The 25386-nt window shown below is 40.3% G+C and overlaps 1 protein-coding gene across 1 annotated transcript in view; it reads right to left on the bottom strand.

Moving 5' to 3' along the window:
* LOC136867905 (protein still life, isoform SIF type 1-like) overlaps positions 1 to 25386 on the bottom strand; it is a 500721-nt gene that overhangs the window by 122269 nt on the left and 353066 nt on the right. The window contains exon 2 of the mRNA XM_068227017.1: positions 7299 to 7438. Within this exon, the coding sequence (XP_068083118.1) occupies positions 7299 to 7405 (107 nt within the window). The 5' untranslated portion in view covers positions 7406 to 7438. The remainder of the gene's footprint in view (positions 1 to 7298; positions 7439 to 25386) is intronic.

The following is a 25386-nucleotide window of genomic DNA, read 5'->3' on the forward strand; positions in this document are numbered from 1 at the left end:
AAATAATCTTCTGAAATAATATCTGCGTGTGTTAGTGTAATGTTTATGAGATTAGATGGCATATAGTACATTTTAAATAGCTCGTGGCGCATGTTAGCAGTATGGCATGTTGCATGAATATTTTTCGCTCTTCGAGAAAGAATCATCAATGTTGTGCTACGGACTCGATCCAGTGACCATCAGTGAATATTACAGTTTATATTTAGAGTCAGTGCTCATCGATGAGTTATTTGATTTTTGTCAAGCTAACGATATGTGCTGTGAGTTATTTCATGTTTTTCAATAGATTTCGTTATTGAGATTATTTTTTGCCTTGTGTGAGATATCATACTTTAACATTCAGAATGGTAGTGAGAGAAAGATAACCAGTGATGATGTGAAATGAAATATGATGAAGTTCATACCGGACGCAAGAGATTATGTAGTCTCAAGGAATAATTTTTGTGAATCCTGGTGAGGTTTGAATCAGTGAATGTCATAATTGAAGGCAAGATATTGCGTATTCCTAAGTATAGATTGGAGGAATATTTGTTATGAGCCCGAAGGAGGCTATATTATATAAGGTATTTGGAAGAGACTGAATGAAATTGCCATGTACGGAGATAGCGCCGAGCGCTGACAGATATATTAAGTCAAGTGCGAAGAAAACAGATGCGTTTATTTTCAAGTCAAGCTTCTCCACGGTACAGCGTTCGAATGTTAAAGACTATACCCCGTTGAGTTAGGATCACTGAAGGCTTATTGCGATGTTATCTTATACAATTCCAACTGATTATGTAGAATCACAGCACAAGGCTACTAAATATTTAACGTCATCTAATTATCACTTTAGTTAAAGATTAGGGAATTTCAGGTAACAGTTTGAATGTCCTCAGTGACATCTCTTCAATTCTCGACCAGGGCAATGGACTTGGAATTCACTGATGACCATCATTTCTGGATTTATTGAGTGAGTTATCTGTTTATTGAGTACGTGGCAACTCAAATTCTGTTTTGTGGTTGTTTTGATTTTATTGATTATGAATTCAGTTCCATATGGTTGCTATGTTTGTGGCAGGGGTTCCATTCCCACTACAGTAAAGCCAGTGTAAATGTAAGATTTTGGGGGAGTTGTGTTCATTCATACTATATATAGGCCCCTTCGCTACAGATATTTTATTCAGTGTGATTAGTAACGTGTAGTTTCCATATTGGTGGAACTAGTACTGAGACAGCTGGTAATGTGTGTGTGTATGAAGTTGAGCCTTTTCGAATCTAATTTCTAATGTTGTAATTAGATCGGATATACTCGTCAGTCTGCGTCCGTTTCGTGGTAGTTATTGTAGATGAGATTCAGAAAGCAAAGAAAGATAATGTTTTAATTAATTGTAAATAGAGATTCAATGGTGTTAATGAATTTAATAATTTGATATTTGATAACTAATAATTTAATCATTTGATTTGATTTTATAAGATGTAATTTAATGATTTAATGAATGTAACTTAAAATAACTTGTAAAGGTAGCACAGTTCAACTTTACTTTTGGAAATAATGTTCAGTAACTTAATAATGAAATTCAATAAGAGTTAATTAAAATGGAATGACAATTTAATGAATTAGAAGTCGGTAAAAATTTGTTACAACGAAGCCGTAAATATGGATCCATCAAACTATGTAAAGAATTTTCAACTACTCAATATGTATTTTTCTTAAGAGTTTGAGATTAAGAAAGAGTATTGTTTTCTGTCAGTGATTTAATGAGTGGAATTGAATTAAATTTGAAACAGGCCGACCTATTAAACCTAACAAATGAAGCATTGGTGCTTATTGGAAGATAATATTTGGAGGATATAACCGATGCTATAACAATGATTAATAATTATGGGTTTCAATTGACCTAGTGAGAGTTTTAGTAACAATTTTTATTTTTATAGTGGTCTCATTTTAGTTTCACTATCGTTCTGCCAAAGATTTTAAATAAATTTGTTTGCGAAAAGGTTCTCATTCATAATCTTTTTTTATTATTTTCTTTTTTAACCTTCCTGCTTATTAATTTACGATTAGTTTATTTTATTTTGAAACTAGCTGATATACCCGTGCTTCGCTACGGGATTCTCAGAAAGACTGTCTTTGTGGTTTTCCTAACTGAAAAGTCATCTTAGGCCATTACAAAAATGTCAGTAGGAATGTAGCGATTAAAAGCAATGTTATCATATAAAATACTCGATCAAATGAAAAACTGCACAATTTCTCACTTTTAAAGAACAGTGCTGATTGGATATTGACAATATAACAGTCCAATTACCGACCTAACAGTCCAAAGTTCCAGTGCTGGAATGACCAGGCCGCAGACAGCCGTGAACACTCCTCTGGCATTATTCCGTCAAATATGCACACTGCACATTCCAATCAGTGCCTCAGGGTAGGGATTGAATAGCTCGAATGCTATGATGAACCAGTGTGTTCCGTACCAGTAGTATCAGAAAATGTATGAACCAGAGGAATGACGTGCTAAAGAAGAAAGTTATCTAACTCCCCAATATTCAGGTAGGCTGTTATACTTGGTACGACCGGCCGAGTTGGCCGTGCGGTTAGGGGAGCGCAGCTGTGAGCTTGCATCCGGGAGGTAGTGGATTCGAACCCCATTGTCGACAGCCGTGAAGATGGTTTTCCGTGGTCTCTCACTTTCACACCAGGCAAATGCTGTGGCTCTACCGTAATTAAGGCCAGGGCCGCTTCCTTCCCACTCCTAGCCCTTTCCTATCCCATCGTTGCCGTAAGACCTATCTTTGTCCGTGCAATGAAAACAAATTTTAAAAACTCGGTGTACAGAAGTAATCCCCATCTATCCCGCCTGAGCGACTGCCTATATGCAAATCAGTATTGATTCATTCATTCATTCATCGAATGGCAACAGAAGATACAAAGCACATCACAACAAACAATGGTCAATGTAATGTTATTGTTGATCAATGTTATGAGCTTTCTATATTGTAGGCTTTCGCATTTAGTTTTCTTTCGACTGTGTGATATCTTACAAAATTATTTATAGCGTACACTGTAGTTTCTTATTCTCCGACTTTACATACCGATTGTCATTAAATTCGGTTTACCCATTTTCTCGTGACTCGGCGCTGATACGGACTTCCCAACAAAAATCAAAATTCCTGTATATCTCTGTTATCATAACCGGTACGGTAAAAATGTATCAGAAATAAATGGTCGGAAATTTAATTCTATATAGCTTTAGTTATGTAGTATTTGTCGATAGGACCACTAATAAATATTTTAGAATGTAATTTTAGGCCTTCCCCTAAACTACCATTTCACTCAGCGTTAATAACATTGTTTAAGGCCTAGATTGTAGCGACTTATTCCCCGACTTTGCATACTGATTTTCATGAAGATAGGACCACTAATAACATAAATATTTGAGAATTACATTTTAGGCCTTCCCCTAAATTACCATTTCTCTAAGCGCAAATAAGATTATTTACGGCCTGGATTGTATCGACTTACTCTCCGACTTTGTATATCGATTTTCATTCAAATAAGACCATTAATAACATAAATATTTGGGAATTAATTTTAGGCCTTCCCCTAAACTGCCATTGTTATCAGTGTGAATAAGATTATTTATAGCTTAGATTGTAGCGACTTATTCCTGGACTTTATATACCGATTTCCACTGAATTCCCTTCAGCCGTTTTCTCGTGATGCGTGTACATACGTATAGACAGACAGACAGACAGACAGACAGACAGACAGACAGACAGACAGACAGACAGACAGACAGACAGACAGACAGACAGACAGACATAGAAATTACGGAAAATTAAAAAGTGCATTTCCTTGTTACGATGGACACGACTCATACAGAAATACCATCCTTTTTAAAATTCTGAACAATGTACAGACAAAGCTCTTATTTTATATATTTCGAAATACCACCGGAAATCACCCGTGTACGACCTTGGGATTGTGCCGGCGCCCAAAATCATAGGCTAGAACGGTAGAATATATACGATTAGTAACGCATGGTTGATAGCAGTGGCGACCTGATAGACCGAAGCCTAGCACACCTATCCCCCCGGTCACCACTCCTATCCGATATAGGCCTACAGCAGCAAGCCGCGCGGGGTTAGTCGAGGGGACAGGGACGCGAGTCTGGGCTGCAATATCAGTCTCCGATGCCTTGCTCACAGAAATATGTGCGACGTTTTTCCTCACTGCTCTCAAGTGTTGTAAATGGAACATGTGTCAGATGCTTACGTTATAATGTGTTTTAGACTGCCATCATACTTAACTGAGGTTTGGGCTTCACTGATAACCTTGGTCACCCTCAGTATACGCCACTGGCTATCGTAGCGAGATGGGTTGTGCACTTGTTGACGACTATAGACTCACAATTGGAAACACAACTTGCATGCAGTGACTAGCTATACATACCAAATGGAATATAAAATCAGGAAAATAAAGAAGATGTGAAACTGACATCCTGGTAGCCATTAATCCCACCAGAGAGTGACCACGACTGTATCGAATCTCCTACCATGTCATATTTTATTGATAAGATAAATTAACCGTATTAATGACATCTCTTCCGGCAAATTTATACTGATATCACCGAAAATACATTAGTTAATGATATCCAAATCTCTGCTCCGCGAAATGTTGTATTACAAGCAGTGCTGCCAACTCTCGCGTATTGTGCGAAAACTCCCGTATTCCGCTAAACATTTTAGCCTAATCTGGCTCACGTTTCGATTTTATCCGGGAGTGCAATGTCTCCCGTCCTTCAGAAAAAAAAAGAAAACAATCCAAACTGTTACATAAATTTACAGCGATATGACTTTATCGATAACAGAGACAAGCTTTACCCCAGTGTCTTTGTCGATAGCGATCAATCGTTCCTTGCCGTCCTAGTAACTACTACATCAGAAAAAAAGCCAGTAGTCTACACATTGCATGTGTTGCCATCGATTTTATATGGATGCCTGATTTCATACTGTTTAATCTCAACATGGATGAATATAAACTTCTGTCTAAAAAGAAGTTTTTTTTTTTTTTTTTGCTAGGGGCTTTACGTCGCACCGACACAGATAGGTCTTATGACGACGATGGGATAGGAAAGGCCTAGGAGTTGGAAGGAAGCGGCCGTGGCCTTCATTAAGGTACAGCCCCAGCATTTGCCTGGTGTGAAGATGGGAAACCACGGAAAACCATCTTCAGGGCTGCCGATAGTGGGATTCGAACCTACTATCTCCCGGATGCAAGCTCACAGCCGCGCGCCTCTACGCGCACGGCCAACTCGCCCGGTAAAAAAAAAAAAAAAAAAAAAAGAAGTTAAAATACATGTTCGCCTACCAGCAAAAATTGGAAGAAAGTTACAAGTGTATTGATCCCGCGAAATACGTATAACAAATATAAATTGCACTGCTCACTTTGTAAGCGACAGTTTGTTTTATAGCATTGTAGTAACTCATATTGTACACAGCATTCACAAACTCAGACTTAGACAAATGAACGAATACCCAAAAGGCTTCAATTATTACAGTCTTCCAGGTTAGTTTCAATAGTGAATTCAAAAACCTGCAGCAGCGGAGTTGGTTGTGGCGTATAATACAGTCAGACATAACCTACTTACAGAAGCATGGGCTGTGGCAATAAACTCGTAAAGAAGACACTTTTTGATTCCGACCTGGACAAGAAAATTCACCTTAGCAGTACGATGGCAGGGTCAACTTTGAAAATGTACTTGCTCCGAGAAGTGTATGCTTTTCTCTTAGGTGTAACCAATAATTCATAGAAATTTTACGCTGTTGCTACATTATAAGAAAAGAAAAATGTTTAACTTTGTAAAAGGGTATTTTTGACCCTTTTCTCACTATCCGAAAGAAACTGACAGATTTCATTAAGCACGCTGACGAGAATGCCACTGGACTGCAGCATCAAAATGTGAGTACATTTCAGAGTAATGTGTAGTTAATGTAGTATCATTTACAGCTCAAAGAAATATGAGATAATTTTATGTATTACAATGATAAAATATATAAATTGTATTCCAGTAATTGTAGTGATGTGCTTGCTATATTTTAGATTTAGATATCGAATTGAGAGTTGATAAATTTATGAGCACTTTTCAGTTATTACAAAAAAACAATGAGGAATCAAAGCCATTCTTTCATTTTATTTGCAATGAATTGTGTGAAATTTTAATGCATATGCCTACGCGGTGGTTGCCCCATATTCCAACTGCTGATGTAATACTGAAGAACTGGGAACCTATAAAAAGCAACTAAGGTTTTGAAGTAATAATTTAGTGACGAGAACACTGACAAAGTAGTTATAATGGAAGCATATCACTTACATTGGTATTATTCTCGTGGAAACATCCAAATATCTTGAAACTTCACATTTAGCAATAATGTAATCATTCAATTAAAGAACTGATAACTATAATCAGGCAACGGAAGATAATAGGTGTTTTGGAAGTTACACAAGCAAAGTCATAAGAAAATTAGACACTGTCAATCAGAAAAAGAATGAAACTAATTTTGTTGACTTGTAAGAATCTCTTCAGTTGTATTTTGTAGATCACTTTAACGTTTTAGGCAATGTAACAGTTCAGTCATTGTTCCTATCATGCATAATGAATGAGATCACTTATAAAAATTTTCAGAACATTGTTATTCGTCTCCATTTTGACAATATAAATGAGAACAATCTTTATTATTAATGTTATTGCTTGTAAGATGTAAGAAGTTACAAAATTCCTCTACGTGGTAATAGTATGAAAAAGTGTGTGTGAGTGCTTAATTAATCAAAAGCTAAAGAAATTAGCATTCATAACATGAACAAAAGTTTTGTTTTTGTTCTGAGTATACCAGCACCCAATGCACACACTGAACGAATTGCTTCGTGAATCAATGCTAAATAGTCTGATGACGGGAATCTTTCGGTGTACATTTAATTAAATCTGAGTTAAAAATCAGAATTATTATGATTAAACATGGAAGGAATTGGTCCAGTTTGCAACTAGTAATAAAAGAACTCAGGCCATTGTCAAAGATGACTGATTATCTTGTCAGTGTTAATTACCATCACACATGTAAAGAATTTGTACGGTATTTAAATGGTAATCAAAAACTGCAGGCCTCCAAAAATGCATGTATATTTAAATAGAACATCTGTAATTATTGTATATATTTACTCGACTAGTTTGTGCTAAAAATATGTAAAGAAATTTATGGTATTCATAATGTCGTGACAAATTCTCCCGTACTTTCACAACCCTAATTACAAGGAACCATCTCACCTGAGTAAGTGGCCATCGCGACGTCGCGATGTCTGCCACGGTGAGTCTTCGTAGCGATACGCCTTGCGGATGAGCGGCGCGCAAGAGCAGCTCAGCTTGTTCCCCATGGCGTCCGGCTGCCGTCACCACATCTCCGCACCCTGGAACAACAGAGTATGTGTCTTTGTATACGTCAAGTCTACAGTAGAATTTAGGAGAAAACAGTCTTATATTAAGAGAACTGTATTCTACTAACTGTATAGAACAATCGAAAAAAATCGTTCACAACCATGTAATTACATATTTATGTTAAAGAAAAAGGAGATGGAGAGTCCGACTCATTTGGCTGAACAGTCAGCGTTGACGACTTCGGTTCAGAGGGTCTCGAGTTCGATTCCTCGCCGGGTGGAGGATTACAATCGCGTCTGATTCATTTTTCTGACCCAGGGACTCTGTTTTTGTTTGTCCCAACACTTTCCTCTTCATATTCAGAATACATACTATACTACCAACCACCACAGAAAAACGCAATAGTTATTACATCCCTCCATATAGGGTTCACATCCCTCCATATAGGGTTGGCGTGAGCAAGGGCATCCGGCTGTAAAACAGAGCCAAATCTACATGTGCGACAATGTTCACACCCGTGACCCCTCATATGTAGCAAAATCTGTATAAGAATAATAATAAGAAGAAGAAGAAAGGAGATGGACCGTATCCAAGAAAGTTATTAATTGACAGGGATGTATAACATGGAGATGTAATAGAAAGTTTAAGATCAATTCACATTATAAAGTTTTAACCCTTTAACATCCTTCCAGAAGCCCTGTGGCATCGATTAATACCAAACTTCTTACCATTAAATCATTAAAAACTGAGTCTAACCATCGTCACCTTAGTCTCCCCGAACTTCCCTTATACTCTACTACAACGTTCATTATTCCACTTGGTAACCTATCCTCCTCCTCACTTCTTTCTACAGAACATCCTTCATCCAACATCTAGGGAGAATACACATCCCAAATACCTCAAATGAACCATCTGTTCTAGTTTCGTGTTCCCTACGAGGCATTCAATCCTCCTAAATTTCTTCGCTACTGACACCACTTTCGTCTTGGAAATAATAATTTTCGTATCATACTCGCTGGGCGTCTTTTCAAGCTTATAGATATTAAATTGCAGGGTTTCAGCGCAGTCTGCCATTAATACCAAGTCGCCGGTATAGGCCAAACTTCCACCTTACAGAATTCCTCCCTCTCATTCTACACCTTTCACTAAACGATCCATGTATGCTATGAACACCAAAGGTGAAATATTACAGCCTTATCTAACATATGGAACTTCTTTGAACCAAGAACTCATTCTACAATTCTCACTGCGGCCTGATTGTCAGCACAAATCCCTTGATGGCCGTTAATAATCTACTCCTAACTCCATGTAGGGAACATCGTTTCTCTCGGTACTCAGTCATATTCCTTGATGAGGAACATAAATAGGGAAATTATTAGTTTTCTTTGGATATGATTTCTGATCGTTGGCATCATTTGACATTTAAATATAAAATATATTTTTGTTTCATTAGTGTACCAGTCATTAGTCTTTATACATGAGAAATACAACTGCGAATTCCCAAATATTAATATTTATGAGGAGCCTCTATGGCTCAGACGGCAGCGCTGGGTACAGTGGTTCAAATCTCGGTCACTCCATGTGAGATTTGTGCTGGACAAAGCGGAGGCGGTACAGGTTTTTCTCCGGGTACTCCGGTTTTCCCTGTCATCTTTCATTCCAGCAACACTCTCCATTCTCATTTCATAGCATCTATCAGTCATTAACAAATCACTTTGGGGGTGGCAACACCATCGTACTAACAGCCTATATATGATTCATTAATTACATACCCGACCCGGTCAATGACTGAAAAACAGGTTGTGGGTTTTCATTTTTCAATATTTATGTAGTATTCTTTCCTTTAATTGCCATTGTTACTATCAGACTTGTAACAGACAATCTGGTTGCTTTACCTTTTTTTGAATTACCGCCACGACCTTCGTAAATAACACAACTGAGCCTTCTTCGACTATGTCCTGTAGCGATGTTTCCTTTGTGCTGAGGTAACACCAAGGCATGGAATGACTATTCTTTTAACTCCCATACTCACCCGTTATGATGAAAACTAGACTCCATACAGACAAGAAATTTGGACAGCAAATTTGGAGTTTTAAGTAATTGATAATATAATGATCATAAGCTTACAATTTTACAATATTTTACTTTGGCCCTTTTTTTATCACAATAATGACTAAACGGCAGCAATGGTTCCGTCAAGGCACAATACAAGAGGGATTGCTTCACCTTACCTTGCTTACTATATCTCATTTTTTTTTTTTTTTGCTAGGGGCTTTACGTCGCACCGACACAGATAAATCTTATGGCGACGATGGGATAGGATAGGCGTAGGAGTTGGAAGGAAGCGGCCGTGGCCTCAATTAAGGTACAGCCCCAGCATTTGCCTGGTGTGAAAATGGGAAACCACGGAAAACCATCTTCAGGGCTGCCGACAGTGGGATTCGAACCCCCTATCTCCCGGATGCAAGCTCACAGCCGCGCGCCTCTACACGCACGGCCAACTCGCCCGGTCTATATCTCATTATAGCATTGTCTTGGAGTATTTGGACTTCCTTGTTGTTTCAAAGATCCAACTAATCTCCAGAACCCTCTTAATAAGAACAAGGAGGTATGTACAGATAAGATCTGTTCGATGAAAGCTTGTTGTCAACGTTTCATTCTATATTTATTTTTTATTAATATCTGTAGAGCTCTTCACGAACGTCCCATGTACGTGGAAACGTGATAAACAGGAGGTACGGACAGAGCGCATTGGGTGAGAGCACGTTGCTTAGAATTTAACATTTACTTGATTGATCTTTCGCAGACTATGATTATTTCAAGCTATGCAGACGTTGTGTCTGTTATAATGAAGACACCTTTGTACTTATAAACTAGTAAACAAACAATTCTTCAGTCCAGGAGTAATGGACTTACGTCTTTAACATAATCAAATTATTTTTTTCTATATTAATACACTCTCTTTTAGTTTGGAAAGTTATTGTTGGTAACTGTTTGTAAGTAATCCACTAGCTTGTAAAATGAAATCCATCTGAAACGTTCTACATAGCCTTGAGACTAGAACTCGCGACTTTTCAATTTCTAGTAGGGTGAACTGAGGTGTAAAGTAAACTTACACATTCTCGCCAGTCTAGCGTGATCCCAGCACGCCGGAGGGTGTCGAGGATTTTTCCACTAAACTCCATTCGGGTAGATCAGTTCTCAACAAAGTACATTTAGAGTATCCACCAATTTATTCTGAATATTACTAGCTTAACACGGACAGTTAGGTGACATCGACAGACCAAAGTTGCGAGATGCGTCTGTGAAACAAACTGGGCCCGAATGAGTTGACTATTCGTTAGAATTCATATAATTGTAAGATTGCACTCCGAGTATCGAGTTTCTGAATCTAACCTCCAGCAGGCCTGAAGGTAATTTTCGGAGATCTTCCATTTTTATACCAGACAAATGACCGACTCCTTGGCTGAATTGTCAGCGTAGTGGTCTTTGTTTCAGAGGCTCGATTCCCGACCGGATCAGTGATTTTAATGTTAAATGGTTAATTCCATTGGCCCGGAGACTGGGCGTTCACCAAGTTGTACCACTATACGCGATGGACATAATTACTATATTAGAGGACAACGCGTTATTGTAACTTTATTTCGAGTTGTATTATTTTACGACATGTTAACATGACAAAAATGTTCGGCTCCATGGCTTTGCTGGCCTTTGGTTACAGGAGTCCTGGGTTCGATTCCCGGCGGGGTCGGGAATTTGAACCTTAATTAATTAATTTCGCTGACACGGGAGCTGGAGCTGGAGCTGGACGCGCAGGTCGCCTATGGGAGTCAAATCAAAAGACCTGCATCTGGCGAGCCAAACATATCTTCGCACACTCCCGGCACTAAAAGCCATACGCCATTTCATTTCATTTCATTTCATTAAGACAAAGATAATTCTGTGCTATCTATTTTCAAATCTTGCAGCTGATAAATTCTATTGATATAGCAGAAAGTTCACTAGTTTCATTTTGTTTTATTTTCATCGTTCATAGACGGGTGTGTTAATTAGTTTACTAGACGTTCATGTAAAATTATTTAGAGCGTAACCTGAAAGTTAGTCATTTCATTGATTTTAAGTATCAATTAAAGCATCTAGTTAAATCATTTCGATTCATTCGAACAGTTCCAGTTTATATGCGTGTTTAAGCATTTTTAACGTAAAATATTTGCATTATCTCAGGTTATGGCATAACATGGTGCAATAACTTTTATTTTGTAAGTATTTGTTGTTGAATTTATGGAGCATCATGTTTTACAGATAAGCAAGTTAGTTTATTAAATAATATTTAATTTTGCATAATTTTCAGTTGCATAACCGATTCAAGTACAACTGGAGGATGTTTCGATTCGATTAAAGGTCCAATCGGTGATTGATATCATACGCAGTATTTAATCAGTGGATAAGATTAATTAATAAAACTTCGGAATTTGGTCACGAACACTGAACTTTCTCGGATCAGTATGAACGGTATTACTTGGAATCGCAAGCGATAATTTATGTGTCTTTCCTTCTAGCAATGACTGTATAATCTGTGCAACCCAAGAAGTAAATGAAAGCTAGTTATAAGGAAGTCCCGGGCGTAGTTATTTTCGAATTATTTATAATTATCATCTGTGCTGATTAAATCCCTTTGCTTGTCGATGCTTCACATTAGAGTTCGTTTGAAGATTTCCTTTTGATTTCATAAACTTGAGTTAGTATATCGTTGGATTTTAGTTCAAGCCTTCGTTCGTTGTCGATCATTCGACGAAATGACAAGGAAAGACCCGTAACCGCCTGAGATGTATAAGAGCCTTGCAGTGCTATAGAGCAGCTGCCGATGGATGACAAGATAGTAACTAAAGGGTACAATACATACATACATACATACATACATACATACATACATACATACATACATACGTACATACATACATTACATTACATCAAACACATCTTCATTAGAGTCTATTATTCCGTTCAACGTTCAGTCTAAAAGCCTTGATTTGAATTAAATAATCGCCTGCACATTCTTTTATTTTCCACTAGCTCTATGGCCCCGTTTAGTTCCACACCTTTTAATTAAATCATTAATAACTGAGACTAACCTCCACCACCCCGGTCTCTCCAACATTCGCCTCTCGTGACCCCAACATTGAAGCCGGTTTATTGAACAGCATCATTTATCGAGTTTTTTTTTTAACTCAGCCATTATCTCCTCATTCAGAGTACCCTCTGCCATTGTTCCCACCTGTCTATACTAGTTATCACTCTCATCACATTCATGTGTGTTACTTGTTACTTTCATTGACCTGTCTCACTCTCGCCCTTGGCTTTGACAATATGAAAGTGACTGAGGTGTGAGCAATGCTAGTAATATCATTCCTTATGCAGACAGTCCCTGTATTGAATTGTGTGAAAATATCGCTCATAGGGTCGGTTGGTGCGTGCATTTCAGTGGGCTTGGCAGACTGATATGTAATAGCACCTTCTGGCACAGTGAGGAAAGCAATGGGAAACTACCTCACTCCTCAATTGCCTAGTATGCCTCTTCAGTGACACCTAGGCTATTTATGACAGCTGTTGGTAGAGCTGTAGAGGATCAAACAGCCTTCAGGCTGAATATCCAACATACATACTTCCAACTTAAGGATAAGATATCCTGAGACCACGAGACAGATAATAGTGAGCCCGCTGCATTGACTTCGCTGCACTTTGTTTCACTTACCATCCTGGAAGCATACACATCCTCAGTACGGTACTTGAAGCGATCTCCCTGTTCTTGTCTTATATTGCATACCTTACGGTTCTTCCCTACTGACATCACTTTAGAGTTGATAATGAAAATATTCGTAACATACTCGGTGCTTCGCCTTTATCCAAATTAGAACGGCAAACATTAACTTTCCATCTTTTTTTTTTTTTTTTTTTTTTTTGCTAGTTGCTTTACGTCGCACCGACACAGATAGGTCTTTTGGCGACGATGGAACAGGAAAGGACTAGGAGTGGGAAGGAAGCGGCCGTGGCCTTAATTAAGGTACTGCCTCAGCATTTGCCTGGTGTGAAAATGGGAAACCACGGAAAGCCGTTTTCAGGGCTGCCGACAGTGGGGTTAGAACATACTATCTCCCGAATACTGGATACTGGCCGCACTTAAACGACTACAGCTATCGAGCTCTGTTTTTCGTACTTTATACAAGGCAATATGTACATATAGTAACCATAAACTCCTTGGCTGAATGGCCAGAGTTATGACCTTCAGCTCAAAGGGTCCCGCCTTTGATTCGCGGCCGGGTCGGGAATTTAAATCTCGTCTGATTAATTTTTATAGCTCGGAAACTGGCTGTTGTCTGTTTGTGTTTGTCCTAAACACTCTCCTCTTCATATTCGGACAATACACCACATTACCAAGCACCACAGAAACACGCAATAGTGATGATATCCCTCCACACAAGGTTGTCGTCAGGAAGTGCATCCCACCGTAAAAGAGGGCCAAATGCACAGGCGCGACACAGTTCGCACCTGCAATCTCACAGGCGTGGGAGAAAGCGATAGAAGAAGTACCATAAAATTCATGAATCTTAAAAATGAAACTGAATAACAATTTCAACATTCTATTAGAGTCAATCATAACTCAGCAGTAAGCAATATTGATTTCCAGATGAATGGTATTCTTGTAATGTATTCATTTATTTGGGTTTCCTGTCAATACGACCAAGGCTCTTTCTCCCCGGACACATGTTATTAATGACTTTCTACGCCAGCATGGTCTTGCTTTCTATGAAAGGAGGAAGCTGCTACTTCATCAACTTTTTCTCTGTATTCTGCGGCCGCAGACCAATTTGTACTAACCGGAACGCAATCACGTCTTCACTGTTAAAAATCGAAATATTTACTTTATAGTGTTATGAAGTGATGATACTCGTATAAAACGAAACTTCAAGAGAACACGTAGTTTTATCGATAACTTGATATTCATACACAGTAAGACATTAGAAAGACATTGTAGAACACTTGCTGAAATAGCATAAATCTCATAAAGAAAACTACTACTAAAGGTTTATCGGTTATTCAACTTTAACAAAACACTCAATCAGCTCCTATCATATTTCTTCCTTCATCAGTTTTTATCCAGTTTTTACTTGCATATAGCATAGCGTTTCACTCAAAATGTGTATCTAGCAGCACCTTTCTGATACGAATATCTAGGTACGTGTGAAAGAAAATGTATTTCCTCAGAAAAGCCTTCTTTGCTTCATCTAGTCTACATTTTACATCCTCTTTATTTCTGCTATCACTGGTTATTGTACATCCCTGATAATAATAGTCATCCACTGTCTTTGAGTACTATTCGACTCAATTCTATTACTTTCGTTTATCGTTGCTTTACGTTGAACCGACACAGATAGTTCTTATGGTAACGACAGTACGGTAAAGGGCTGGGAGTAGGAAGGATTGGCCTGGATTAAGGTACAGCTGCAGCATTTGCATGGTTTGAAAATGAGAAACGATGGAAAACCGTCACCAGGGCCGCCGATAGTGGGGTTCGAACCCACTATCTCCCGAATGCATGCTGACAGCTACCTAAACCGAACCGCGCAGCTACTCGCTCAGTCCAATATTTCACAATCGTCATTGTGAGTGTGCCTGTGTCATTACATAAATGGATATGGCGTTGTGCGTTCTCGAATTAGTTTTAAATTAGAAATACTGTGGCCTTCAAAGATCCATTAGTTCTGTATTTCATACATGTAGAGTGTGATTAGAATAAATAAGGAGATTAACACGAAAATGCTCGGGCCGTGCTCGATAGCTGCAGTCGCTTAAATGCGGCCAGTATCCGTTATTCGGGAGATAGTGAGTTCGAACCCCACTGTCGCAGCCTTGAAAATGGTTTTACGTGGTTTCCCATTTTCACACCAGGCAAATGCCGGGGCTGCTTCCTTCTCACTCCTAGCCCTTCCCGGACTCATCGTCGCCATAAGATCTATCTGTGTCGGTGCGACGTAAAGCAACTAGTAAAAAAAAAAAAAAAAAAAAGATATCTTATAACACTCAAGCCATTGAATCTGGTAGTAGCACTGCATTCTCTGTGACGTCACGTGCATCAGCGAATGGCAGCAGCTTCCCGGAATGGTCTACCTGTGAGTTATTCTAAATACATTAATGTACACGTAGGTTTCCTTTTAGACCTGAGCACCTAAGGAGTATGCTACTTGCTATGCTTTAGGCTGCACTATCCGATGGCCATAAGCTGCGCAACTTGCAACTGTACAGTGGCTTTTAACCTTGTCAAGTGTTGGGAAGCATTATGTACATTATGTACCTGATGATAATTTTGGGTTACGCCATTTAGCTCTTGACTTGGTGCTATTTTCAACTCTTTTCAGAGAAACTAATGAGAGTTACTTGGGCGATAAGCAGCTAAGACTTCATCCTGTTGAGTTTTGAATCATCAAATTACTAAAACAACTTTGACTACAACAGGTGAAAATAAGGTTAATATTATTATTTTATATATTTCTTAATCTCTTTCAGAATAGTAAATTTGTGTTATTTGTCTTACCTTTTACCATCGAAAAACGAAGGAGTGTTTATTAGCCGATCTTCGTGTTAACACATCATAGGGAAAAAGAACATGGGAAGAGTTACTATTTATATGGCAACAATATAAGTGATTAGTTACTATTCAGTTCCAGTGTTCTTGTGGTCTCTTTTTCGAAACCCAAAACTGTTATCTGGAAAGGAATAAGGGGTACTATATGACGAAGCTCGAGAATTAGCCTACGCTCGATACTTTTCTATAAGGTATCAGAACAAATGACTTCTGGTTATTTGTCCTTATGTCGATGCGTTTATCGGTTAAAAAAATAAAACTTTAGGACTTGAATGGTATCAAAGAACGTGTGGCAGCGCAACTACGATGAAGCGAAAGGCAGCCTCGTTAGAGGGGTAGGAGCGACCTGTGATGTAATATTTACAACCCGGATATGACTAGCGCATACATAATGCTCCGCCTTGGCACACTTCGCATCGGGAGAATATTTGGACATGATTTTAATTTACGGTGAAGTAAAATATAATGAATGCTCCTGCAGCTGTGGAGATGTACGCTGAATGATTTCCACAAAGAAGGGCTCCAAAACGGCGTACGATCAATCACCGTTGATCTGCATTTAGGCCTGTCACCTAAGTGGCTGATTCCCTATCAGTTGTTTACCTAGCCTTTTCTTAAGTTACTTTAAGCAAGTCGGAAATGTGTCGAAAATCTCCTTTGGTAAATTATTCCAAGCCCTAATTCCCCTCCGTATAAACAGGTATTTGCCCCAATCCCTCGTCTTGAATTCCAACTTTATCTTCATATTACCCATTCAAGCATATTCGTCTACAATTATCATTCCATGCCATCTCTCTCCTGATAGCCCCCAGTATTCCCAGTCCGAAGTTTGCAACATTTTTGTACAAGTAATTTCGAATCCTCTTCCCGAGGTGGCCCTTTCCAGCCCTCCCCCCGTTCGAGGTGAGCTACTAGATGTACACACCAACACTCCTGTCAATATTAAAATCCTTCCAGAAGGGTATACGAAGTGTGCGCAGGACGGTAAGGACCGAAGACTGTGTTTGAATGACGTCCACGTTATCCGACGACCGCTGACTCAATGTTCACCTCTCACCCCAGTTTAGTTCCAAGAATACAGGAAGAGGAAATGTTGTGGAGAGGAGATAGAAGAATGAATGGGAAAGGTGGTGGTGCTGCGATTGTTGTTTTAACACAAAGAACAACTTGGCAATCATCCTCTATTTGTCCCAATCAGAAGGGAAAAAGGAACAAGTCCGCTCCTTCGAAGAAGGAAACGATACGAAGGGCGAGAACATGAAAATCTCCCCAGACTTTGCGAACTTAATACCATCGGGGTCGAGAAAGAACAACAGTCGACAAAGAGAGTTCGGATACGAAAGTTGAAAGTGAGGAGCCTGATACAAATTAGTGGAAGAAGTGTCAGACTCAGTTAGGCTGACCGTGGTCACCAACTCACGCTCCCAATTTCAGTTCCCCTGGACCCCCTTTAGTGCCTCTTACTACACGCAGGGGATACCATTGATATATTTTACCACCCCCATCCACATGGGGAAAAAGGGAGAGGAGAGAATAGAACAAGTGGGAAGGGAGGGGACACAATCAAACAAAAAACAGGAAAATTATAGATAAATATGTTTTGTGCTTCAGATTTTCTTTAACTCTTCGTGGTTCTATTATTAATGTTATTTATTATTGGTAAAAGATTTTACAATGTTTGTATTGTAATTCATCTAGTTTCTCTAGCTATTAGTGTTCAATGTCCGGCTCCATGGCTAAATGGTTAGCGTGCTGGCCTTTGGTCACAGGGGTCCCGGGTTCGATTCCCGGCAGGGTCGGGAATTTTAACCATCATTGGTTAATTTCACTGGCACTGGGGCTGGGTGTATGTGTCGTCTTCATCATCATTTCATCCTCATCACGACGCGCAGGTCACCTACGGGTGTCAAATCGAAAGACCTCCATCTGGCGAGCCGAACATGTCCTCGGACACTCCCGGCACTAAAAGCCATACGCCATTTCATTTTTTTTAGTGTTTAATACGACCGTTTATGTACAGGCGCTCAGAAAATAAAAAGGATCGAGCAGATTGTAGCATATAAGTTCTTCGCAAGTTCACATTTCTTAGAAACAATAGAAACATATAATGTTTGCTGTAGTTATCCATAGGATTTGTATCTAGATGAAAGATTCATTATATTTTTATAATAATTAAAATTCTTATAAAATATTTAATGCGAGGAACATGCAATACCATGCCTTCATTCCAGGTTTCAGCTACTATATATATATACTGTACTTTCTAAATACCCATATCATCTACCTCGAGAAAACACGTATCCATTATGCTTTTAACGAGATTAAATAATTATATTTCAAGCCTAGCTACTAACACAACATGAATTCTCTGTTATGCACAGTCAAAAGCAACTCACTCATGTAAAAAATATCTATTATAAGTACACGAGTACTCTCAAGCGCGTGGTGAACACAACGTGTATTCAGCAGTCCTCTGACCTTGTTGTCTAGCAAACCGGCTGAGGTTGCTCTTTCACAAACCAAGCTGTTCAGTTTCTCCGGCTGTTTCCCAAAAGCAAGACAAGTGAACTGCAGTCCATAATATGCCGTTCTCTACGTATACCTATCAAATTCTATTGACCCAAAGTCGACGATATAATGAACCCATTCTAAGGTCGCTAGGGACAGCGCGTCACATTCTTATCTCTGTGAATTTACAACCTTCGCCATGTGTTATTTTCGTTGCCAGAGCAGTTATCGATCGATACTTCTTCGATCTTCATTTGTCTACTGTTTTGTCTGAGAGAGAAAGCATGATTTTGATCTCCTTGATTGGATACGATTACTCCAATATATCGTTCTCCGTGTACGAGATACGGACAATGAGAGCTCTCGCTGTTCCTCGGTTTTATGCTGGACAGAAACTAATTTTGAGGAATACAAAGCGATTTCGGCATATTTATATCCAAAATTAAAAAACTGCGTATTTAATTTATGAGAAAATTTTCAGTCACAAAATCCCACGTAATTAGCAGGTCACTGGGAAGTCCACACAGATCCATACGCTAGGCAAGGTGGAGAACACAATACGTCTTTCTAAGAGGCTTTGCTGTGAACAGGAAGTGAGTATAATACTTGGGGAAATATGCATATTAATATTGCACTGTCCAGTTACTAATCAATGTGTGTGTGAAATGGTCTGATTTTTAGAACTCCGAAAAACATCGAATCAAGTTGTGAGACCCTGCGGTTCTGCTAGTGGTGAAGATTTTCATGGTTTCAGTGCGAAGAAGCGAGAGTTTTCTCGCCTATTATGTTTTTCTATAAAAGGAACTGAGCATCGGGAATTCTTTGTCATTAATTTCGATCGGTGGAGACTGTGTACACGTCGATCGATGTGGTCCGTGTTGAGACGGAAACTTAGATTTACCAATGCAAGCGCATTTGAACTTTACCGTTTTACTCGCTAACCGAGTTAGGACTTAGTATGATTTACAGTATTATTCCAGATCGGCGAAATTCATTTATAGTACTTTTGTGTGCGAAGTTCACTTGTGTTGAAGTGCCTGGCTCAAGCCAGTGGAAATAGAGTGCTAGTCTGCGATATCTACACGGGGGCAAGTGAATACTGTCACTGCTTTTGAGGGGAATTCATGTCAGCCAATGTCTCATCCAATACTGCAGTGTGTTCACCTACAGTAGAATGGAAAGCTTGTGTATCACCTGCGATATTAGAGCTAATGACCACTCATCTACGATCGTGTAAGCAGCTAGTGTGTTTGTATGTTGTAAGTTGGGTATTTAGCCCCAAGGCTGGTTTGATCCTCCACATCTCCACCAATATCTGTCATAGATAGTCTAGGTGGCACTGAAGAGGCATAGTAGGGAAATGAGGAGTGAGGTAGTTTTCCGTTTCTATCCTCACCGAGCCAGAAGTTGCTATTGCATGTCAGTCTCTCAAGACCTCTGAAATGCATGCACCAACCGACCCTACGAGCAATATTTTCTGCGGTTTCTCATTTTAAAACCAAAAAAATTCGGGCTGTACCTTAATTAAGGCCACGGCCGCTTCCTTTCTACTCCTAGCCCTTTCCTATCCCATTGTAGCTACAAGACCTACTGTATCTGGTTTGGTGCGATGTAAAGCAAATAGTAAAAAATAAATAAAAGTAAGCAAGTATTCTCAAAGGGTATAATACCTCTCGGTAAACTTCCCATTACTCTAACAACATGATCACAGACCGATTGGTTACATAGCAGATCACAGCGACATTAGGTGGTGGTAGGTTTTTTTTTTTTTTTTTTTTTTTTTTCTTGCTAGTTGCTTTACGTCGCACCGACACAGATAGGTCTTATGGCGACGATGGGACAGGACAGGGCTAGGAGTCGGAAGGAGGCGGCCGTGGCCTTAATTAAGGTACAGCCCCAGCATTTGCCTGGTGTGAAAATGGGAAACCACGGAAAACCATTTTCAGGGCTGCCGACAGTGGGGTTCGAACCTACTATCTCCCGAATACTGGATACTGGCCGCACTTAAGCGACTGCAGCTATCGAGCTCGGTGGTAGGTTTCTTAACGTTGCCCTTACGTCCTATTAACTCCCCTTACGATGACGTCACAGTGCTGAACTTTGGAAATGAGTAGCTTCCAATCTAACGGACTGAACCGGGATTGGAAAGGATAGAAAACTGGACTCAGGACTACCATCGAAATTTCGGCTAACTCTTGACAAGTGCTAGAAATATTATTTGTATTTCAAATTCGGGTATTAATCTTTACTGTAGTTACAGATGTGCACTCTAGTAGACACCTAAATAACACAGAAAAAGACGCGCTGGGAAGATATTCAGGTTCGAATTCAACCGTCGACCGTCTTCTAAAAGATTACGGATACATTTTCTTTTTAAACTCATGGTGAAACAGGGATACTGATTTTCTCACAGACCTTGACCTCTTATAAATTCCGTGTCTAACAGCCTATGTCTTTCTTTCTTTCTTTCTTAATCTGTTTATCCTCCAGGGTTGGCTTTTCCCTCGTACTCAGCGAGGGATCCCACCTCTACCGCCTCAAGGGCAATGTCCTGGAGCGTGAGACATTGGGTCTAGGGATACAACTGGGGAGAATGACCAGTACCTCGCCCAGGCGGCTTCACCTGCAACGCTGAACAGGGGCCTTGCAAGGGGATGGGAAGATTGGAAGGGATATACAAGGAAGAGGGAAGGAAGCGGCCGTGCCCTGAAGTTAGGTACCATCCCGGCATTTACCTGGAGGAGAAGTGGGAAACCACGGAAAACCACTTCCAGGATGGCTGAGGTGTGAATCGAACCCACCTCTACTCAGTTTACCTCCCGAGGCTGAGTGGAACCCGTTCCAGCCCTCGTACTACTTTTCAAATTTCGTGGCAGATCCGGGAATCGAACTCGGACCTCCGGGGGTGGCAGCTAATCACACTAACCACTACACCACAAAGGCGGACAACAGCCTATGTTTCACACGAATATGTTGCAATTAGTAATCACCAGGGAAATAGAGCAATCGCCAACGTGATTTGTAATAATAATAATAATCTAAAAACAAGAGTCAGTTCCAAGATACTGGAACAAGGATAGTGTGAGAAATGTTTTCTCGCAGTTTACGTGAAATGAAATGGCGTATGGCTTTTAGTGCCAGGAGAGTCCGAATACATGTTCGGCTCGCCAGGTGCAGGTCTTTTGACTTGACACCCGAAGACGACCTGCGCGTCGTGATGAGGATGAAATGATGATGAAGACGAAACATACACCCAGCCCCCGTGCCAGCGAAATTAACCAATGATGGTTAAAATTCCCGACCCTGGCGGGAATCGAACCTGGGAACCCTGTGACCAAAGGCCAGCACGCTAACCATTTAGCTATGGAGCCGGACTATACGGAAGTTTAAGTCGAATATTAAAAATAAAAAAAAGATAGCAAAGAATCAAATATAGAGAATCAAGCGTGATTTCACAAACTTCAGTAAAATTCAAGTAAACGCAAGTTCTGAATTAACATAATGTACTTATGCGTAGAGATCTATATGTTTTTATCTCTCTTCATGTCTTCGTATTTATTATGACGTTACTCTGCTCTTCTTCGATTCATTAAACCGTAGGTACAGTGTCGTCTATTCGATAAAATAGAGAAATGAAGTATGCTGAAGGAAGCTCCACGTCACTGGCGCTAAGCTAGGAGTGTAATCTCGCAAAGAAGCCCATACGGACTTTGCTATTCAAACAAATCGGCAAGTCATTCGCGCAGGATACTGCCAGAAGAGCTCGCCGATATGTAATATCAACGCTGTAAGCCCAAGACAAACTCTAGTGACCTTTCTCTCAGAGAGCACATAACGAAAATATAAATCTTTCCGACCTTGCCGTGCATGAAGGCGGGCCCCAAGTACCATGGCAGGGGCGGGCTAAGGCAAGCAATTACAAATTAACTTCTTAAACTACGTACCTAATCACAAGATACTGTGCCCCGTGTATAACACATGTGCTACAATCGTTACGAAAAAAATATAAATAAATTATATATATATAAAAAGCAGAATGGCTGTCGGTCCGTCTGTCTGTCCCCAATACAAACCTATACCGTTCCACCAATCTGAACTAAATTTTGTATACTTACCTTTTAGGACAGCGGCTGCCTGGCTGAGGCGGTAAAGGCGTGTTCGGTTCCCCCGGAGGACGTGGGTTCGAATCCCCGTCAGGAAGTCGTAAAATTTAAGAAACGAGATTTCCACTTCCGGAGGTGCATATGGCCCTGAGGTTCACTCAGCCTACACCAAAAATGAGTACCAGGTTAATTCCTGGGGGCAAAGGCGGCCGGGCGTAGAGCAAACCACCCTACCCATCACGTGCCTAGGTTAACAATGGTGGAAGCCTTTACCTTCCACTCCTCCAAGGGCCTTCATGGCCTGTACGAGGTGACTTTGCTTTGCTTTTTGCTTTGGTTACCTTTTAGGACCCTGCGGGTAAACCTATCTACAATAAATTTTAACAATCCTCTCCATTCCCTAGATCTAGGCCCTTAGGCACATTAATATAGGCGAAATATACAATTTGTCGCACAGGGACGAGACAAGGCTCATTGTAAGCCTAAAGACGCGAAGAACAAAACTTGGTAAGCCCCTACGGGAAACCGTGCTTTAAGGGCCTAAAACCAATCGTTGTGGAGATAGTGACATCGCACTATCCCGCTCTAGGAATCGGATGAAGAAATGACCAGCCGTAACCATAGCAACGTCAGCTCAAGGATTATGCAGTGGAATACAGAGTAGGCACGTGCGTAAATGTAGGCTAGACCAAGGAGAGATTCTGCTACACATATGACTGTGTGTAAAAAAGCACTATGGGGGGGGGGATAAGCAACCCCTAGGGGTGGAGGTGGGAAGGGGGTGGCATATAAAAATAATCGAAAATAGTGTCGAATCCACAGGTTTCGGGGTCGCTGAGATGAACGGTGACACTCCACATGTCGTCTGAGTCCAAGTTAAGCCCCCATCGACATGGGGGTGAGAAGGGGTGAAAAAAGTTTAAAATGGTCGAAATAATGGGTGTATGTGTGTGCACACCTCTGGCCGGGGGTGAAAAGGGGGTAAAGTATCAGCCAGCGTAACGATAACGAAATCTACAAAATATTATTTCACATATAATTAACTGATAATAAAAGAAACTAAAGGTTAACAATCAATAAAGTGCCCGGACAGCGCCTGGTATTACAGCTAGTATAATAATATTAATCGCTTTACGAAATTCTTTCACTTTTTTCTTCTTCCAATTTCCTGATATCGGCACTAATTGAGGATTAAACCCATATCTGTTTCCAGTTGACTCCCCCTAACGCCCGCCAATACTATGTGGACCGCGCGTGTTGAGCTTGCATCCGGGAGATAGTGGGTTCGAATCCCACTGTCGGCAGCCCTGAAGATGGTTTTCTGTGGTTTCCCATTTTCATACAAGCGAAATACTGGGGCTGTACCTTAATTAAGGCTACGGCCGCTTTCTTCCAACTCCTAGGCCTTTCCTACACCATCGCCGCCATAAGACCTATCTGTGTCGGTGCGACGTAAAGCCATTAGCAAAAAGAATACCATGTGGAGGGATGTGCGGCGTTCGATGATTTTGCAGTAAAATCGAGTTATCACGGAAAAAATTATTTATAAATAACAAGTTATAGGATCAAAATTTGGATCAAAATTTGTGAATCATTTTATTAGATTTCTTGTTTGAACGTTCACACTGCAAGATACCCAAGCCAGAGAAATTAACTCGACTTTGTTAAAATCTTATGCCTGGTCGGGAATAGAACTGGGACCCTCTGAGTTTAAGATCACTACGACGACCTATCATCCCAAGAGAATATTGTTTCGAATTTGCTTTACGTCGCACCGACACAGATAGGTCTTATGGCAACGATGGGATAGGAAAGGCCTAGGAGTGGGAAGGGAGGACCATGGCCTTAATTAAGGTACATCTCCACCATTTTCCTGGTGTGAAAATGGGAAACCACGGGAAACCATCTTCAGGGCTGCCAACAGCGGAGTTCGAACGCACTATCTCCAGAATGCAAGCTATCAGCTACGAGATCCAAGCCATGCGGCCACTTGTTCGGTCATCGAAAGAGACACGCTATGAAAACTCGAGCTGATTATAAAAAGAACCTGACATGTAATTCAGGAAGCACCGGGCGAGTTGGCCGTGCGCGTAGAGGCGTGCGGCTGTGAGCTTGCATCCGGGAGATAGTAGGTTCGAATCCCACTATCGGCAGCCCTGAAAATGGTTTTCCATGGTTTCCCATTTTCACACCAGGCAAATGCTGGGGCTGTACCTTAATTAAGGCCACGGCCACTTCCTTCCAACTCCTAGGCCTTTCCTATCCCATCGTCGCCATAAGGCCTATCTGTGTCGGTGCGACGTAAAGCCCCTAACAAAAAAAAATCAGGAAGTGAGCGATACACTGACAGCGAACTGTGAGATAAAGACCCATCTTTGCATTACCAAATGCGTTATTTCAATATTTCTGGTCTGCAGTATGCGGCAAAAGTCATTCGCTGAATGGTTTATAAAAATGAAAATAAGTATCAAGCGCAACACCTTCCACTTTTTATTATACTGACTCGAAGTGATAAATGATAATGAAGAAAACTCATTGAAGTGAAGCTATTGCAATATTTCGCCATGTGGTCTACGATTTACGTGCTACCTCTAGACACCAAGACCTCAAAGACAGTGTGGAAACTTGTATACTCATTGATCTGCAGGGTTCTACCATCTGAGGATCACCCACACTGAATTGCATTCGGAGTAGAACCAGACCAACAGTCAGGGAGTTCTCAGTGTTA

Source organism: Anabrus simplex, chromosome 1 (assembly GCF_040414725.1).
Source record: "Anabrus simplex isolate iqAnaSimp1 chromosome 1, ASM4041472v1, whole genome shotgun sequence".
NCBI lineage: Eukaryota > Metazoa > Arthropoda > Insecta > Orthoptera > Tettigoniidae > Anabrus > Anabrus simplex.